Source organism: Callithrix jacchus, chromosome 11, assembly GCF_049354715.1.
Source record: "Callithrix jacchus isolate 240 chromosome 11, calJac240_pri, whole genome shotgun sequence".
In the NCBI taxonomy this organism is placed as follows: domain Eukaryota; kingdom Metazoa; phylum Chordata; class Mammalia; order Primates; family Cebidae; genus Callithrix; species Callithrix jacchus.
In genome coordinates this window covers 92,532,952-92,549,235 of record NC_133512.1, presented here as the reverse complement: position 1 = coordinate 92,549,235, position 16,284 = coordinate 92,532,952, and the positions used below count along the sequence as shown (strand labels likewise).

The following is a 16,284-nucleotide window of genomic DNA, read 5'->3' as shown; positions in this document are numbered from 1 at the left end:
CCTGGAGCTCCAATCGCCAGCTAAAAGAGCACCCAGATCAGTGTATTTTGTATGGAGAACTGCTGCGCTGGCCAAAACAGCCACACTGGTGACCTGTGGGGCTCCTCTGCCTGGGAATCTCCTGGTCTGTGGGCACTAAAAATCTGTCTGGAAATCCGGCATCTTCTCACCCTCTGCACTTTCACTGGGAGCTGCAATCCTGAGCTGCTCCTAATCAGCCATCTTGGATCTTCTCCCCTCTGAAACGTCTTTTTAAAAACGATTTGATTCCTTGTTCTTCTGGTGGATTGATGGAAGTCCTGCTTGTTTATAAACCAAAGTAAACTAAAAGCCTTGGCATAGTAGAATTTATAGTAGATCCTTCTTTTTAATGGTCTGTGAGCATTTTCTCCAATTCCTGGGATGTGTTGTTTTCCTTTCTCTGACTGTCTCACTTCCCTCCTTCCCCTTCTCTCTCTTTTGATTCATGAGGATTGAGATTTAAATTTTTATATGACTGGTGTAGGAAAATATAACTGGGGTTCGATAACCTGGATAGGGATAGGAGAAACAAACTAGGTTTTTTTATTTTGGAGGAATACTATCTTCTTGTGTTGCAAAATATTTTAATTCCAAATAGTAGTCAACTACTGAGATTGGAACTTTGCTTGCACTGTTGTGCACTGAAAGGAAACTTCTGTGTTCCCCTTTTCTTTTATGGAATTGTTACAAATACTAGATGCTTAGCTTAAGTGTAAGTGCAATGTTTTATGTCTGGTATACACAGTATATATTTTATATTAAATTTCATATCTTGTGTCTCTAATGCAAGGCATTTTTCTTGCAGTGCCCTTGCTGCCAGTTCCGAGCCAGCCGAGACCTGCCGTGGGACCCCAGAGATTCCCAGTGAGTAGCAGCTGCTCCTTCTGCTCTGATAGGGATGAGCATACATTTACTAAGAAATATTAATATAGCAAGTGCAAGAGGTTCCAGCCAAATATAATTTCAAGGATTTGCAAATATTGACAATAATCTCTGCAATAGAAAATGTTTGTTAAAAGCTTAAGGTCAATGGATTTTTGAGGTGGAATTAATTTTGTTTAACTGTAAAATTGTTGAATCAGGATCATCAGTGGAATGTAGTTCGTCTTAAGGAATATGAATATTGATTTTATTACTGCCTTATGTTAAGTGAGAAAGGGCCTTGCTTTATTAGAGAGATGTAGGTGTGTGTGCACATGCACACAGGCACATGTGTGTTTCTGCATGTGTATGTGTATGAATTTCTCGGAAATGAAAATGAGAGATCTCTTCTTGTTTTTTAAAAGAACCTCCAGGGTCTTAATGAGCCACTCATTTTATATTTTAAAATGAAATTTTTTACTTGAGAATACTTTTAAAAGAAAGCATTCATTCTCTCTCTTTCTCTTTCACGCACACTCTCTCTCTCTCATTCACTTATACACACACAGACGTGCGCACTTCACTGTATTTTCCACAGTTTTATCCATTCTTCTAGCATGTTTTAGGTAGGAGAAACAAGCCCAAGAACTAGTTACATTTGTTTAAATATATACATTTTATTTTATTTGAAGTTTTGGGAATAGTTCTTCATAATATTATTAAACTAGAGAGGACTTTTTTTTTTCCCAAACAGTGTGGGGAAAAAAATGTACTGACCATTAACATTAATGTCATTTATGTGCAAAACAGAGATCGTCTTAATTAGGTTAAACGGTATGATTTTCAGGAAATATCTAAGTGACCTATTTAACTGTTTATCTTTGGTACTTCAGTACATAACATTTATATATCGCATTTAGCAGAAAGCTTTTAATGAAGGATGTGAATGTATAATTAGATGATTATTCAAAAATAACGTTACTGGATTTAAGGTTCAGAGTTTCATAGAGACTTCTTTGACTTATAGTTAATATGAATTATGACACGGTTTCTAAAGCTATCTCTTCCTGATTTCTTTACATTTAGCTAGTGTGTTTTTATAAATCATTTGCCAAGTTCTAAAAGTTAATTGTTTTTAAAAGCGGTGATATGTATTGAGCATATTTGCAGCAGTTGTCTGAAAAGCCAGGTTTTGTTAGTTCCGTTAACCCGAGGCTGACGTGGGTGGTTGTAGTTACTGAATACATTGCTTCTGTGGAGCAGTGGATCTGCTAGTTATTGTAAAGCACTGCATATTAAATACCTTTTTGCTTTCTCAAGACTATGAATATATCTGTGTTAAAATCATTTTTGGATGTGTTTTCATGTTTTGTACTACAGGGATAAAATGTGATGAAAAGCATTTGTAGTTAAAATACAAACCTAAAGCAATGTAATTGATATTTTTGTAAAAATGTTTACTAATACAAAGTTATAATAGTCACTTGCAATTTTTATTTCATTTTTCAATTGTGCAAATATGATGTATTAGAAGAGGGTAATAAAAGAACATTTTTGTGAGAAATTGAACTTGCTTTTCAGTTACATAGTACTCTGAGCATGGTAAATGTGTTTCAAGGCAGTTTCGAACAGTTTCTGTGAGGTGTAATGTTCTTTTTGTTTTTGAGATGGGAAGTATGTGTGGGTGATCAGAAATAGTTGGGCTAGAAATGAGCTATATATGCAAATATAGCTTAAGAAACGTTCTCCTCAGTGCAGGTGTTTACCACGATTTAACATGTATCTTGGGACTTAGTCCCAAGTGCTGACGTCGCAGTGAACTTGGGGGATAGAACGTGCAGTGCACTCACTACTTATTTCTGTGATCCTTTTCTCTTAGAGAAAATGATGAAATGTGGAATGTATCTTTTGAAATACAGTAGCAGTATTGTGTTTTTAAAAAGCTCAGCAGAGTATTGTTGGGGAGGATGATAAACTCTAGGGTGTCTCTGGTTGTTTTACTTGGAAGCCAGATCTGTGTTGGGTAAAATTATTTTTTCTTTTTTCTGCTGCCAGATTAAACTTGCTTTCTATGAATGTAAGTGTAATTTTGTGAACATTTAATGAGGATCTGCTTTATGCCAAGTACTCTGCATAGTGCTTGTCTCTAAGCTATAAAATGAACCAAGCATAGTTAAATGAAGCCTAACTGATGTTCTCAAGCTAATTTTCATTTGAGTAAGATTTAAAAATAGTGAAGACAGCATTGTTGTGGCTTAGCAAAGCCCTTTGGAGGTTTCTTATTGATGGCCAAATACCCTGACGGCTCTGTCTTGGTTCTTATGGATGGCTGTCTGCCCCTCAGTTTCTATCCTGTTGGTTTTCTGTATTTGGGGTTCAGTCAGTATTGTTAAACTGAATTTTGCTTTATAAACTGACTGCACACACACACACACACACACACACACACACACACACGCATATAAAGTGATGAAATATTCAACTTCAGATTTAGCAGGTGGTCTGTTTGAGTCTTCCTTCGTACATAAAAATAGATTTGAATTAAAAAGTCTGTGTGCCAATTGTTATGAAATGTGCCATTGAGCAAATCAAGGTTTATTGTGATCTCTCCTTTCTGCAGCTTAAGAACCTTTAAAGGAATTCTCATCGCTCCTGGGATAGGAAACATTCTATCCAAAGCTGCGCACGGAGTGTGTGTTTAGCTTCCTGACGACAGTCAGGACTGTGTGTTTACTCCTATTTGTGTGATATCTGGTGAATGTCGGTGGCTCAGTGCCACAGAGTCCCAGTCACCCTGTGCTTAGTGGTGCACTTAGCCACAGGCCCTGTGCAGAGAGGCGGGAGGGAGGGCAGAGTTGCGAAACTTACTATAGAGTGACCTTACTGCTTACTAAGAGCCCTACATAGAATGAGTAATGTAAAGAGGTGTGTGCATTTTAATTTTTATATATTTTTTACCTTTTATTGTTTTCAAGACCATGTATGTGAATTTGCCTGGTAGAATTATATCACATGCATTTATACAGTTTTATACCCAGTTGCCTAAAAGAGTTAAAAAAAAAAAAAAGGCAGACAGTAGACAGAGTATCACTAGATTTCCAAATTTTAAAGGATGCACAACACATCTGGTATTCACACTTAATTTAGAACTGGTATGTCTAGAAGTTTTGTTGAGTGATAATACCTCCAGTTTTTAAATTAAAAATCACAGAAATTGAGGCACTGAAATATGAAACACTATTTTTCAAAGTGTGTAAAATTAAAGTTATTTTAAAAATTATTCTTAAAAATCCAAATCTGGGGCCAAAATTTGGTATTCTAGGCTTTGCTTGTAGTCAGACTAATATTTTATTTCTTGGTAATTAGCATTTAGAGAATTTAATAAATGATTTTTAAAACAAATAATTGAACGTCAAAATAAGTGTCTTAAGAAAAGGATCCTTGTTTTTGATCATTTGAGGGAAAATTTCTTTAGCTCTTGGTTATGTTAGTCTTTACACTAGGATGCATGTCCTTCCCAGCCCCTCATTTAAGGAATTCTGTGAAGTGCTTTGTAATTTAAAAATTAGATTCATGTACTTAATTTTAGTTACAGATAGGGACGTTAGTTCTGAACTCTGGAACTTCTTTCTTCTGATTGTAAAATATATTTTTGTTACATAAGTTATGAGTGCTTACATGGCTGATGAGCACAGGAAGTAACATACCCTCAGAGTGTCACATGTCTGGTGTGACTGGCTGACCCTGCTCCATCTGGACACCTTGCTCTGTCCAGTCTTCCACTCTGGCTTCTTACCATCCACTAGTCCATTTAATGAACATGTTTTTGTTCATATCAAGATTATTGAATGCTGTATCACAAAACATTGTGTTTGTTTTGTTTTGTCTTTTTTTTTTTTTTTTGAGACAGAGTTTTGCTCTTGTTACCCAGGCTGGAGTGCAATTGCGTGATCTCGGCTCACCGCAACCTCCGCCTCCTGGGTTCAGGCAATTCTCCTGCCTCAGCCTCCCGAGTAGCTGGGATTACAGGCATGCGCCACCATGCCCAGCTAATTTTTTGTATTTTTAGTGGTCACCATGTTGACCAGGATGGTCTCGATCTGTTGACCTCGTGATCCACCCGTCTCCGCCTCCCAAAGTGCTGGGATTACAGGCTTGAGCCACCGCGCCCGGCCTGTTTTGTCTTTTAAATAAGGGAGTAGTGGGTGGGAGACTAGTTTACCTTTCTGAAACTACGTTTCTACACTTTAAATTCTGTGTTCCATTTTGGATGTTCCTTGTTTTACAATTAAATTAATCTACTTGGTTTCTCTTTCTACAAAGGCTATACCTGGTGTTTTTGTCACTAACATAAAGTTATACGTCCTTATCTTATCCATAAAGTATATTTTCTAGTCATGGATTTGTCCTCAGAGAGTTTTTTTGTTTTTAAAGTTTACCCACTTAAAAAAGTAACATAAAATGTCAATTGTTGGAATATTTTTTAAGCATTGTTTTGAGATTTTTGAGAATGTAGCTTTGTTTTTCAGTGCAATTACTGTTTTTAAGCTTTTGAAAAAGGCCTGAGCTAAGTTTTAAGCTTATGAAAAAATCATTTTAAAGATTCTTGACCTAGAGTTTTCTTTTTTGTTGTAGTTATTGAGACTGAATCTTTCTCTGTCACCAGGCTGGAGTTCAGTTATGTGATCTTGGCTCCCAGGTTCAAGCCATTCTCTTGCCTCCGCCTCCCAAAGTAGCTGGGATTACAGGCTCCCACCACTATGTCCAGCTATTTTTTTTTGCATTTTTAGTAGAGATGGGGTTTCACCATGTTGGCCAGGCTGGTCTCAAACTGCTGACGTCGTGATTCACCCGCCTTGCCCCCTCCCAAAATGCTGGGATTATAGGCGTGGGCCCCCATGCCCGGCTGACCTAGATAGAGTATTTTAAAACCTGTTCAGTCCTTTGATTTTTACATTGGTGTGTTGGGCAAACACTGAAGTTTCAGTTAGCTGTTAAATACCAGGTGGTTTGGCTGCTGAATACTTTCTCAGTGCCTTTTGTTTAAATTTAAAATAAACTATACTTTTAAGTTTCAATGCATCTTCTTAACAATCATATTATTCCTTACTTACGCCTAGCAAATGAGATTCTAGTTACCGCGTGTCACAGCTCTTAGAGTTTGGATGGTTATTTGGGCACATGGTATCAGGTGCTAGTGATTGATGTTTCCTGGATGTGTCTTACAGGCCATTTCATGCAAATCATGTTTGATGAGACTGCAGCATCAAATCACATTTCTTTCTGGTTACAGCCCTTGCAGATGAGGATCCAGACTTTATTCCATCCAGGAAAGAAAGTCTTGCTCTTGAACACTTACTGTTTTTACAACATGCCTTCAGTGCCTTGTAATTTACCAGTACTTCAGATATGGAAGGCATGATGGGCATTTTCTCTTATCAGACCTATAGGGGTAGCAGGTGAGTATAGTAGGAGATCCTCCCAGCTGTCAAACATTGTCAGGCTTGCAAGGAGAGAATGCAGTTTAAAATGCAAGTGACATGATACTCAACATCCTCCACTTGGCTAGTGGGTTTCTGATTAATCGTCATTACCATACATTATCATACCATCAAATTTAATCATATCAGTGAATTCCCATCTGCAGCAGTAACAGGAGCAGCTAAACACTATGGCAACAGCCATTCAATAAGGTGGTTTATCAAATTCAGTAACCCTTTAACTTGACTTGCTGCTTTGTCAGCATACATGGCCTGTGTTGGACACTGAGGGCTGGGCTGAAGTCCATGCCGATCACTTAAAGGCCAGGGAGTACTTGTTGAAATAATATAAAATTGGTTTCTTGTTTCTTCTGTTGGAGCTGTTGAGCTACTTTGTAAAAACTGCTTTCTAAAAGTGTGTAATAAACTACAGTCGTCCCTTGTACAACATGTGTTTGAACGGCGCGGGCCCACTTATACATGGATTTCTTTCAACCAAACAGAGATAGAAAATCCAAGTATATACAGGACGTGAAACCCACCTATATGAAGGGCCAACTTTTCTTATATGCAAGTTTTGCAGGGCTGAACTGCGGGGGACATTAGCACCTTTAAATTTGTGTATATGCGGGTGCGGATGCCGGGAAGCAATCTCCTATGCACACCAAGGGAGGGCTGGGTTTTGTTTATTGGCTAAGTGAATCTGTTACATTCACAGAACACCTTTGTAAACTCTGTTCAGATACAGAGTGCCACATACGTAGACTTAAATGGCAGTGCAGTTTGCCCATCTGCAACTTAATAATTTAGCCTATGAAATGTTAGACAGTAACACAGAGTTTCAAAGTCTTGGAACTCCTCTGTGGCAAGGAAATTTTTGTGATCTGTTTTCAGTGATGTGTTCTACAAAACACACCACTTTTTTGGTTTCATTTTATTCTAATATTTAATTTCCTAGGCGTCATGGAAGACGTGTGGTTCTGTTTAGGTAGGTGCATTTTTAAGGTATACTTTGAAAGAAGTCCTGTTGTTATAAAGTATCAAAAAGCAATTCTTCCGATGGGGGCTCCCAGCACTTTGGGAGGCTGAGGCCGGTGGATCACTTGAAGTCAGGAGTTCGAGACCAGCCTGGGCAACATGATAAAACCCTGTATCTACTAAAAATACAAAAATTCTCTGGGCATGGTGGCGGGCGCCTGTAGTCCTAGCTACTCAGGAGGCTGAGGCAGGAGAATTGCTTGCGCCGAGGAGACGGAGGTTGCAGCGAGCTGAGATCATGCCACTGTACTCCAGCCTGGGTTACAGAGCAGGATTCCATGTCACAAAAGGACGAAACCAAACAAAACCAAAAGCAGTTCTTCCAAAAGATGATAATTTTTCACTTTAAAAATTGAGCCCTTTGGGTGTGCAGGTGTGCGTTTTGCCCAGTGGCTACTGTTGTATAATCATCCATGGACTCTGCTGCCCCCTGTGGTTCTCCTCTCTCCCTGCGGGCCCCTGGCAGAGTGTGCTGTTCCTGCAGTTGTGTTCTGTGAATGGAATCATGCGGCTTGTTTCATCTGGAGGCCGGCTGTTTTCCTGTAGCATAAAGCATTTGAGGTTCATCCATTTGCCACACCAGTCAGTAGTTCGTCTTTCCTGTTGCTGAGTAGTATTCCACTGTATGGGTATAGCACAGTTTGTTTATCCAATCACCTGATAGGCATTTGGACTATTTCCAGTCTTTGGCTCTTGTGCTTAGAGTTGCTATAAACATTTGTGTACAGGTTTTTTTGTGAACATGAGTTGTCAGTAAATGCCCAGGAGTGTATTGTGGTTGATACAGCCAGTGTAAATAGATTAGGCTTTTAAGACAGACTGTATGCTTTTCAGTTGACGTAGCTGATACTGCTGCTTTGCTTTTTTAGTTGGCTTTTTTTTTTTTTTTTTGAATGAGGACATATAGTCTTCATAGAGCATATATGGTTGAAAATCAGTGGTGAATAAAAAAAATTGAGTGATCACTATGTTCCGCATATTGCCACAGTTTGTGTTCAGCAGCCCATGGAGCAAAAGTAAAAGATTATTTTCTCTATTTTAGAGATTGGCAAGCTGGCTTTTGGAAAGACCAAATTGCTTAAGTTCATACAACTGCATGCAGGAAGTAGACTGGAGACCATCTGCCTCTGAAGCACATTCTCTTAGTTTTTATGCTGTGTTTTCCCCGTAAATATGAAATTGTTCCATAAGCTGAGAAGAAGCATGAATCCAGTAAGTTGAGCTGTAACTCTAAGACTGTGATCCTCAATAACCACTGGAGTGAGGAAGTTAACTGCAGCAGGGCCCGCCATTGGGAGACACTGTCTCAGGATGGGAGGGAGGGGTGAGGCACAGGAGGGAAGGGTTTTCATTTCTGGAAATAGTGTAAGCAGTCTTTAGGAGGTTCATCAGAGCAGCATGTTGTACCAAAGAAAAGTTTTGCAGTTTGTAGTGTGTGCTCTTGTTTCACTGCTTGCACCATTAACATTATCCTAATGTATTTAAACTCGTGGCATTTTTTTTACCCCCTAATTTGAAACCTAGTACTTGGCACTAGGTGTATCCTCTTCAAAATGTTTAGAATGACTCTATAAATATAAAAAATACCTTCTAGGAAGATGAATGTAGGTATTTAAACAAGGCATAACCTGAAAAAAAATCTTTGGAGAGTACTGGAATAAGAGGATTAACATAATGTGATAGAGGGCTGTAGTTTTAATTATGTTGGGGTCACTAGTGGCCTTTATTCTTTGCATTTAGCCCATTTAATCAGAATTAACTAAGAGGTGTTCTTAAGTGTCAGCTGGTTTCTTATATAGTTCTTTGTATTTTAAGTGGGATTAATAAAGGAAAACCTGTTGTAGAGATGGGTTGTAATTTATTGAAAGACTCATGAAGTTTCGATGACATTGTTAAGGTATTAGTCTTATTAAAATACACGGACTGACCCTTTTAGGAAAGCTGATAAGTCACATAATAGCTGTTAGTGCCTTTTCATTCTTGGTTCTATACGATTAACTTTGTGCTAAGCAATTTATGCAGAGTTTTTCACCTTTTTTTTTTTGGTAACCAGACTTATCAGTTCTTCTTGAATAGGATTAATATAGATAAAAAGCATGTAATTAACAAGAGATGCAAAAAAATGAAGGTATAATTTGTATGAGAATTATATGAGAGAGAATAATAATTTCTTACCTTGGATTTTTAAAGGGATATAAAGAAAAGCAAATAGAGCAGTTATTTGAGAGGATTAAAGTAGGCTTTTCTTTCAAAAGGTAGCATTGCATTAGTACTAAAAGTTCTGTTAAATGAGGTATTCACAGCTCATAACAGTTTTAAAGTAATTCTGTATTTGGTAGAGGAAATTGGTCATGTGTTGTCCTTATTCCCATGAAACGTAGAAGTTAATAAAGGCATGATCACATCAATAGAACCTCTTATGGATGTCAGATTTTGGAACCATGATTATGTGGCATGGCTTGGAGATAAATTGGTCTTTGCAGAAGCAGTGTACTATGATGGGAGAAGCCTTTAATAATCCAGGAGTGTGAAAACGTGGGTTCCTGTTGTCTTTCATTGTCATTTATTGATGATGTAACCTTAGTTAATTCACTTTTAACTCTGTAAACCCGAGTTTCTCTGTCTCATAGAGGAAGAGCGACTTGTCTGCCAGTTTCTTGAAGCTATAAAACTTGATTGTGTGAGTCAGGATGTGAGTGAGTCTGCATTTTATGGAAAACTTAGTTAACGACTGCTTAATTTTTTGCATAGAAATAAAAAAAGCTCTTATTTTTTTTATGTAGAACAGCTCTGTGAGCTTATCAGGGACTCCCATTTTTTTCCATCTACCCATCACCTAAAGCATTTGTCTGTACTTCAGGCTACAGGAAGAGGAGGGGCGGGGGCAGAAGGTGCAGACCAGCTGAGGTATCCCCCAGGGAGCTGCCCCCACCCATACCCCAGCTGACAACTGCTCCTGTTGGCCAGAGTCTAGCCAAATGCCACCTTCCTTATAAGTTGGAATATGTAGTTTTTAGCTAGGCAGTGTTGTCCTGAATAAAATTAGGGCTCTATTACTGAGGAATGAGTGAGAATTTGTGCTAGGTAAGCAATTAGCAGTCTTTTCCCTGTGGCTGACATGTTTGTCAGAATTTAAGTTGCATAATTAGAGGAAAAGAGAAAAGTGCCACTTGTGTTCAAAACAACAGAAAACAGTGAGGAAAAGTGACACTGTGAGCTACATGAGACATGCTATTTGTTAAACTTCTGTTTCAAAAAGCAATATTATTAACAGTCAGTGAGCAGCTGTTAGAATCGTAAAGCTTAAAAGTTAAAAAACTTATTTAAATGTTTAAACTCCCAAGTTCCATTAGAGCAGTGGCAAGCCACATATCTGTCCAGACGAGCTCTTCCCTGTGTCCAGTAGCATCTGACGTTGCCAAAAAGGTAACTGCCCACTCTCCCGCCTTTTTTTTTGAGCTAGGGTTAACTCTGTTGCCTAGGTTAGAGTGCAGTGGTGTGATCACAGCTTGCTGCAGTCTCAGCTTTCTGGGCTCAGGTGATCCTCTCACTGCAGCTTCCCAAGTAGCCTAGACTACAGGTGTGTCCCACCATGCCTGGCTAATTTTTTTTTGTGCTTTTTTGTAGAGACAGGGCTTCGCCATGTTGCCTAGGCTGGTCTTGAACTCCTGGGCTCAAGCACTTGGCCCAGTGAAAGTGGGTGCTTCGGCCCTCCCGAAGTGCTAGGATGACAGGCAGGAGGCACTGTGCCCAGCTGAGGCAACCCTTTTCACTCTGGTGTATTTCACGGGTCAGTCATTGAATGTTGTTTTCCTGAGTAGTGTCTTGGATTATCTGTCCGCTTTTCTTATCCTGCTACCAGTTGGCTGATATGTGGGCATTTGTCATCTTGGAAAATGGGCCATCATGATTTCTTTCTGATTGGACTGGATTTGTTTATCATTCAGGTGCTCTCTTTCCCTGGGCCAGCCTCGCCACCTATAAAGGTCAGTGCACACTTCAGGTTCTTTGGGTCCTGTGGACTTGATGACATGTTACCTCCCTCCTCACTGCCCTTCATCCAGCTGCTTCAGGAGACAGTACTGCGCCTGTGGCATGTACAGACTCCAGGCTATTCTTGCAAATTCTTTCTCCATTCTTACTTTATTTAACTAACTTCCAAGGTTGGAAGTTGCCTTGTGTACTCAACCTGAGTCAGCTGTTTCTTTCTAAACCTTCGATAGCATCTTTGGTCTTACCTTTTTAATGCAGCTCTTATAGATTGATCAGGTGAGTACTGATAATTTCTTTTACTTATTAAAGCCTGACATGAAGCTTCCATGGCTGTCCAACTTTTGAGTTGATAGATACTTACTGGTTTGCTGGACTCTGAAACACACATAGGTTTGCACAGTTACACTTACATTTGTGATGATAAAACATATGATTAGGGGCTGGCTAGGGAATGTGGGGAAAAAATCCCTCCCCATTTGCTGCTAATAACAGGGAATACACAGCGTGCTCTGCAGGTAGGCAGCCTGGGTTTGAATTCAGATTTTGCCACTTTCTAACCTTGTACTGAGTGAAGGTTATGTAAATGGTCAGAAGATTTCTTGGAGCACAATACCTATCTTATAGGCTTGTGACAAGGATTAAATGAGACAGCGTGTGTATTAGTCTTGTTTTCATACTGCTGTAAAGAACTACCCACGACTGGGTAATTTATAAAGAAAAAAAGTTTAATTGACTCACAGTTCCGCATGGCTGGAGAGGCCTCAGGAAACTTGTAATCATGATGGAAGGGGAAGGGGAGGCAAGCGCCTTGTGAGGCAGCAGGGGAGAGCGGAGGGGAAGTGGCACTTGTAAACCATCAGCTCCTGTGAAAACTCACTCACCATCATGAGAACAGCATGGGCGAAACTGCCCCCGTGATCCAGTCACCTCCCACCAGCTCCCTCCCTCCACCCCTGGGGATTACAGTTGGAGATGGGATTTGGGTGGGGATGCAGAGCCAAACCCTATCAGCCTGGAAGCTCTTGGGCTTCCCACCATCGATCCTCACTCTCTTCCCAGCTGCAGGGTGAAGAAGCCAGTCACCATGTTCCTCTCACTTGTCTTCTCTAATCATAATACATAATTAGAATACAAATTAAAATGCTTTCTGTTGGCCAGATGCAGTGACTCACACCTGTAAACCCAGTGCTTTGGGAGGCCAAGGCAGGAAGATCCCTGGAGGCCAGGAGTTACTGGCCTGGGTAACATAGTGAGACCCCATCTCTACAAAAAATTAGCCAGTTATGGTGGCTTATGCCTGTAGTCCTGGGTTCTCTGGAGGCCGAGGCAAGAGAATCACTTGAGCCCAGGAGTTTGAGTATGATAGTGCCGCTATACTCCAGCCTTGGTGACAGAGCGAGACCCTGTCTAAAAAATAAATTGTCATACACGTAAGAATCAGTCGTGTTAATTTTTCTGTCTCTAAGCCAGTAATCATTCCAGGTCTTGACTTCTGTTTGGTCCTAGTGCACTGTAAGTGCTTCACGTTGGCTCATCTCAAGAGCTGCCGACGATCTAGGTCAGTACATCCTAACCCTTGTAGCTTCCTCCCTTCATTCAGCCATTCAGCACCTTTCCGCATGCTTTGTGGGCAGCTGGTTTTACAGCATGCGGCAGTACTTCCAGGTTGAGAATGCAAGGCTCGGGAATACCTTGCTATTAGAAATGGGCATTTCATTCATCCATTAAATATTTATGACCGCCTGTGTGCCAGGCACCGGGCCAAGCATGAAAACACACTGATATATAAGACAGGCCGGGTCTCAGCTCTCACGGACCCAACAGTTGAAGGGCAGAGAGAAGTGGGAGTGGACTGGAGAGATTCAAGAGACAGAATTTCTGGGACTTGCTGGTACTTTATCTATGAGGGATTTCTGATTTGAACTCAGGAATGAGAATGTAAGCAGGGAATCTATACTGATGTGGTTTTTACTATATAAGGAAACATGGAAATATGACCGAAAACATGGATGTCAGAAGCTGTATATCATATTAACAGTCTGGGTTGCTGTCTACACAAATGTTGTATAAGAATGATAATGACATGTTTGATGAACTTTTGTTATTTGCTAGTTACTGTCCTGAGGACTTTACTGCCCCCTTGAGGTGGGTACTGTTGTTACTCCTATTTTGTAGATGAGCAAACCGAGGCCCAGGCAGATTGAGTCCTGAGCTCAAGGCTGTCGCTACTAAGTGGCTGGGTTGGAGACAGAACTGGAAGAGCTGTCTGGTTAGCTGATGAGTGCTGCTTCTCAGCCTGAGCATCTGCAGGATCACTGGGAGTTAGAATAAAGTTATGCTTAAACATTAGTGATGGATTTTAGAGGTTTTTATTTTCCACTGAGTGTGGAAAACTATCATGAGAGAATTTTGGTAGCTTTGTTATATATTAGTAACGTTTGAATGCCAGTGACTGTGCATTTAGACAGCATATAAATAGTCAGTTAAAGGAAAGAAAGTTTGGGGAACAGATGAAAATCACAATATTAAAGTTCCAGAGAAACCTTCCAGGAAATTTGATGATAAACTCTTTGAGTTTATTCTTCCAATTCAGTAGCTCTTTCCTTTTAGAAAAGGATGAAAGGGCTAAAGACAGAGTTCTTTTCTCTGATCACAACCTGTGGCAAAGTAAAAAAATCGAACTTGTAGAGTGGAGTGGAGGCCAGTCTGCTTTCCCAGTTACACTTTGCCTTGTCTGTAATGAAAAAACCTGTCTTTTTGAGCCCTTGAAATTAACTGCCCGATGGAAGGTGGGAGAGAGGGTTTATAAAACGCCCTGCTGCAGCAGCTGTGTGGCCAGTGCTGTGGTGCGCGCTTTATCCGAGCGGCATGTCCTGCAAGACCCACAGTAGAGACCACGGTTTCTCCTGTATATGCATGCCTAGGATACAGTTTCATTTATAAATTAGGCACAGTAAGAGATGAACAACAAAGCCAATCATACAATAAAACTGTTTTTATTATTACTTTTGCATTTTGGGACCATTATTAAGTAAAATAGGAGTTACTTGAATGCAAGCTCTGCAGTAGTGTGACAGTCAGTCTGATAACCAAGACGTTGACCAAGTGCCCCGTGGGCTAGCAGGCAGGGAGTGCCTTCAGCATGGTCCTCTGGACAAAGGTGTGATCTCACTCCCTGGGCTAGACGGAGCCCGATGGCAAGAGATTTCATCAAGCTACTCAGAAAGGTGCACAGTATAAAACCTATGAATTGTGTATTCCTGGAATTTTCCATTTAATATTTTTGGATTTCAGTTGACAGGGGTAACTCAACCCCAGAAAGTGAAACTGTGGATAAGCGAGGACCTCTGAACTACTGAGGATGAGACTCGTGGCAGTAAGATACGCTCATGGAATTTGATAAGAACTTGATAAGATTTTATAAGAAATGGAGTTTTTCAGTGTTCTCTAAGCCCGGTAAGAAAAGCAGTAATAAAGATTAGAGCTTCACCTATTAAGTAATGGGGATAGAAAGATCGGGACCTCTTTCAGCTTGTTCTAATTAAAGGAAAAACTAAAAGAGAACTGGCACTCCTTGGCATGAGAGCCGAGTGACAAAAGGCCAGCTACAGAAGTAGCTCTTCTTTCTGCACCTGGGGAGGATCCCTGCCTGCTGCCGGTTGGTCCTGTGGAAACAGTGTACTCTCCAACCGTGCACACCTGCAACTGGCCATACCAGAAAGGGGCGAAGGGGAAACTGCGCCGAGATATGATCGGGGTAGTGCTTCGTCACCTGAGATTCTGAATGACTGATGCATTAAACTGTGCATTACTGTTTGTTAAAATTGGGAAAATAATTGTAAATTGATAAAAATTTTCATACCCAGTGATTGATTTCCAGCTATTACTACAATAAAAAAGTGTTTAGGGGTTAAGTGGAAATAGCCCCAAAGGACTCTCCCCCTTTCTCTGAAAGTACGTTTTACTTTTCCTGTTCTTTCTGGCACCTCCCGCTATCTGCCTTTTTGCCAGCTCATTAGCATAGCAGTGACTGATAGAGCTAATGAGTTAGGAGCCTGGAAGTGTGCTGGCTGTGATTAGGGCTGAGGGCTTGTCAGCACGTTGGTAGCCAGCCTTCACCCTCTCTTCTACGTCAGCATACTGTTCCTATCTTTTAAGTGAAAAATCTGACCAAATGTACAATAGAGTGAGAATTTATATATATTATTAACAAATAGACTGTTGCTAAAAATTAGCAGCGAGTACACTTTCTCACGGTAGAAAGTGATCTTTCGATGCAAGTGGAAGCAGAGAAGGGTGGGAAGAAGTGCGTCGAGGATGCCCAGGGCCTTGCAGGCGGAGGGGACAGCTGTGCCGTGGAATCACTAGAAGGTGCTCAGAGGTGTGAAATTATCCTGGATAGTAAGAGGAGGAGCTGCCCAGGGATGAGTGACAAACTGCCAGTTGACCTTGATGGGCCAGTTAAAAGAAAATAAAAGCTTTTAGTGATTCCAATTCCTGAGATTTTTCATGTCCCAGCCCTCATGAGCCCGGCTGTAGGAGTAGAGGAGTTGGAGGCTTGGGTTTGTCTGGGCCCTATGTCAAGAGTCTCCTGATAGATACAGGGAGGTGGCCAGAGAGCGAAGCAGGGATGGGAGGAAATAAGGTCCTGTACTGAGGGTTGCAAGAGAAGCCGTTTTCTGTAGTGATTGTGCATTTTGGCTGAGGCAGAAATGTAAGAGTGAACATTTTTCAAGGAAATACTGGAGCTAGAGATTCAGTTTGTAATGTGATGAGGTGTCCAGGATTCACATTTTGAGTGGGGTGTATACTACCATTTTTATATCTAAGTTAGGGGAAAGGTGTAACCCAAATTTAGTGATTTTGATGAGATTTCTATTATACTTCATTT

At 40.5% G+C, this 16,284-nt stretch overlaps 1 protein-coding gene across 12 annotated transcripts in view; it reads left to right on the top strand.

Annotated features, from left to right (window-relative positions):
* Window positions 1-16,284, top strand: part of RBM33 (RNA binding motif protein 33) — a 137,378-nt gene that overhangs the window by 72,011 nt on the left and 49,083 nt on the right. For all 12 annotated transcript variants that reach the window (XM_078343371.1, XM_078343370.1, XM_078343369.1 and 9 more), the window contains one exon: window positions 827-885. In XM_078343371.1, coding sequence (XP_078199497.1) covers window positions 827-885 — 59 coding nt within the window. The remainder of the gene's footprint in view (window positions 1-826; window positions 886-16,284) is intronic.